The sequence below is a fragment of the Suricata suricatta genome, chromosome 12 (assembly GCF_006229205.1).
Source record: "Suricata suricatta isolate VVHF042 chromosome 12, meerkat_22Aug2017_6uvM2_HiC, whole genome shotgun sequence".
Classification (NCBI taxonomy): domain Eukaryota; kingdom Metazoa; phylum Chordata; class Mammalia; order Carnivora; family Herpestidae; genus Suricata; species Suricata suricatta.
In genome coordinates, this window is record NC_043711.1 from 11,062,000 (window position 1) to 11,065,960 (window position 3,961).

General features: G+C 46.5%; 1 protein-coding gene across 1 annotated transcript; it reads left to right on the forward strand.

The window, feature by feature from the left end:
* The first annotated feature begins 707 nt into the window (after positions 1–707).
* On the forward strand, positions 708–1,855 carry LOC115274291 (olfactory receptor 7C2-like). Its single transcript, XM_029917745.1, has one exon. It carries the CDS (start codon positions 887–889, stop codon positions 1,853–1,855), a length of 969 nt encoding a protein of 322 aa, XP_029773605.1. The 5' UTR covers positions 708–886.
* Positions 1,856–3,961: the final 2,106 nt, after the last annotated feature.

The following is a 3,961-nucleotide window of genomic DNA, read 5'->3' on the forward strand; positions in this document are numbered from 1 at the left end:
CTAGAGGGAAGGTTGGGAGGGAGATGGGTGAACGGGTAATGAGAATTAATGAATGCACTTGTGATGAGCACTGAATAATGTATAGAATTGTCAAATCACTCCATTGTACACCTGAAACTAATGAAACACTGTGTTTATTATACTGGAAGTAAAAAAAATGACTTAAAAGTGTGAAATCAATAACTAAGAAACTCTAGAACACTACATTTATAAATTCAATGTTGGTTCAATTTCTATTTGGACATTGATAATACCAATGAAACATAAATGATGATTAATAATATTGGTTATTATTTTTTTATTAGAAGGAGCACCCAAGGTCCAGGGGATCTAAGACATAGAAATCAGAGAAAGGCAGCACAATGAAAGAACCTCTTGAAGGTTGGATGATCTGCTGGAGTTAGGGAATTCCCCGTTCCCACAAGCACCGAGCAGAACGTGCAAGAGCAGCACCAGGGATGACTGCTGAGGGCTGCAGGCAAGCCCTAGAGCCGTGCTCCCCAAACTCGGGGTGTGTCCAAGTGCCAAGGAGGATTTTCAAGGCCCAGAGTGCTGGTCTCACACCCAGAGCATCTGACTCAGCAGGTCAGGTGGGCCTGAACATGTGCCTTTCTAGCAGGGTCCCACGTGACCCTGAGGGTGCTGTGCCGGGACCACAGTTTGAGAACCACTGATCTTAAAGACGATCTTTCCAGGTGTCAGTGGAAACCACAATTTGTCAGCAAAGTAGGCCAATCATTAGCCAAAACAAATGACTTCATGATTCCCCTGGGTTTGGATTAAGGGTATTTCAGTCATTCTGGGGAATGCTTATTTGGAGTGAATTTTTTGTTGCTTTTTTCTTTCTCTCTCTCTCTCTCTCTTTCTGGACAAAACCAGTAGCCTCATGGAAAGAGGAAACCAAACAGGAGCTGGACACTTTCTTCTCCTGGGATTCACAGGGCCGCCGGACCTGCAGCCTTTCTTCTTTGGGCTGTTTCTGTCCATGTACCTGGTCACATTCACTGGGAACCTGCTCATCATCCTGGCCGTCAGCTCTGACTCCCACCTCCACACGCCCATGTACTTCTTCCTCACCAACCTGTCCTTTTCAGACATCTGCTTCACCTCCACCACTATCCCAAAGATGCTGCGCAACATCCAGACTCAGAGCAATGTCATAACCTATGCAGGATGCCTTAGCCAGGTATTTTTTTTCATTGTGTTTGGATGCCTGGACAACTTACTCCTGACCGTGATGGCCTATGACCGCTTTGTGGCCATCTGCCACCCCCTGCACTATATGTTCATCATGAACCCCCAGCTCTGTAGGCTGCTGGCCCTGGGGTCCTGGTGCATCAGTATCCTGGTCTCCCTGCTCATGACCTTGACCCTTTTGAGGCTGTCCTTCTGCACACACACGGAAATCTCACACTTCTTTTGTGATCTTCCTGAAGTCCTGAAGCTTGCCTGTTCTGACACACTCCTCAATAACATAGTGGTGTATCTAATGACCTTTGTCCTAGGTGTTTTTCCTCTCTCTGGAATCCTCTTTTCTTATTCTCAGATTTTCTCTTCCATCCTGAAAATTTCATCTGCCAGGGGCAAGTACAAAGCCTTTTCCACGTGTGGGTCTCACCTCTCAGCTGTCTCCTTGTTCTATGGCGCAGGCCTTGGGGTCTACCTCAGTTCTGCGGGGACTTCAACCTCTAGGACAAGTCTGGTGGCCTCAGTGATGTACACGATTGTCACGCCCATGCTGAACCCCTTCATCTACAGTCTGAGGAACAGGGACATGAAGGGGGCCCTGGGGCGACTCCTCGGCAGGCTTGTGCCTCTCTGTGTTGGGGGACCCTTACGGAATTCTCATGAGTAACTGGGCACAGGATCCTGAGGACCAGAAATCTTCATTTCCTTGGTGCATTGTTTTTAAATTTTTTTAAATGTTTATTTTTGAGAGACGGAGTGTGCATTCTTTTTTTTAATGTTTTATTTATTTATTTTTTCCCATAATATTTTATTGTCACATTGTTTTCCATACAACACCCAGTGCTCTTCCCCTCAAGTGCCCTCCACCCTCACCACCACCTGTCGGAGTGTGCATTCTTGAGAGTGGGGAGGGGCAGAGGATCCCAAGGAGGCTCCATGCTGACTGCAGAGACCCCCATGCGGGGCTCGAGCCCACAAACTGGGAGATCGTGACCTGAGCCAAAGTCAGATGCTTAACGAACTGGGCCACGCAGTCAACCCCGCTCTGTGCAATCTTTTTATTTTGCCTAATTTTATGTTTTAGAGCAAAACTTTCCTTGTTTCTTCCCCGCCCTCTATTTTTCTTCAGGTTATGTCTTGGATTCCTCTGTTCATCTTGTAACCAATCGCTTTAACTTTATATGAATAGAAACTGCTATTTCTCAGCTCTCTTCAGTCATGGTCTGGCTTTCTTTAAAAAAAAATCAACCCCCTTGTGTTTAATATCTATCTTCAAAGTGCGAGGAAATGTGTGGCTATTTTGGAAATGTTGCCCTGCAAACATTTAGAGAGATGTTTTCTGAGGTTACATGAATGGAATCAAGTCAAAGACCCGCCTCCAAAAATAGGAGCAAATAAATGTCTGTGGTCTCACTGCCCAGTCGGTGGCACTTGTCATGGCAGCCCTAGCAAACTACTCCACCCTGCTCCCGGGAGGAGCTTTCTGCAGACACAGACCACTGACCATGGGCTAGAGGCAGAAATTCCGGTTTGAGACCAGGATCCCAAACAACGTTCTCCAGGATCAACTGCAGAGTAGGACACTTTCTAAGCTTCTCGCCTTTGCATGGACTTTTTTGGTTTCCGACACAAATGTTACCATGGTGACTGCAAATAGATTGAAGAATTTTGGATATCTGCTTCCAAGTTTTCTCAAGTACAGCTGCCCAAGGGTTCTCTTTGGATCCTAAAATGGGGGAGGGAGCAGACATCCCCAAAATATGCCTGTGCTCGAATGTTTCTACCCTCTTTGAGAGACATAGGTGCTCAAATGAAGCTTAATTTGATTCAGAAAAAAACGAATGTTGTCTCCTGGACGAAAAGGTCATAGAGTTGAATTATATCCATGACATCTGGAATCGCGTTACTCTCTATATACTCGTGTTTCCTCCCCAAGGTTTTATTAAAGTCTCATTTAATATCCCACCCTGTTTATTCGGCTGCAGGAAAATAATGTTACATGACCACATCCACCCTTGTGCACTAAGGAGACACAGAGCTTCCTGAGGCCAAAACGGGGGTGTCTCAGACGACTGGTTTTAGGAGTCAGTAGTCTAGACTACAAGATACAGTTACTCATCCCCACGGGAAGTTGCTTCCTCTCTTCTCAGCCGTGGGCATATGAGTAAAGAGTTAACTCGGAAGGCCTCGAGGAGCTCAAAGCCTGCACATTCCAGAGAAAGGACTTGCCCTTCACTGGCTCCTGGGAAATAACCTCTGAGCCCTTGGAATATCCTGCCTCATAAAAGCATCTTTGTATATCTGGGACCTTCAACCATGCCAGGTGGCCCATGCTGACAGTGTCATTTATGGCGAATGCCTGTTTTTGTTCATCAAGGCCCTGGGCAATGCCATACTCGTTTGACTTCTGTGGGAACCAAAGAATGAGACATGAAGGTCAAAAGGCACTCCATGCCTACACAACAGACCCCCCCCCCCCAATAACGGTCCTGGACACCAAGGCTCAGGTGAACTTCTTTGGCCGACTCTACTTCATACATGCTGACACACCTGGCTGCTGAGGGGATTAAGTGAGTCCACGGGATTCCACTAAGGCATAATGGGAAGCCCATGTCTGGTGACTTCCAGATCCTGCTCCAGGCAACTCTGCTCTTTGCAGACTTTCATCTGTCATCTTTCACTGCAATAAACTCTAAATGCGAGCATCAGAGTTTCTCTGAATTCTAAAAGTCCTCCTAGCAAATCATTGAATCTTCAGGGGACCCCAGACACG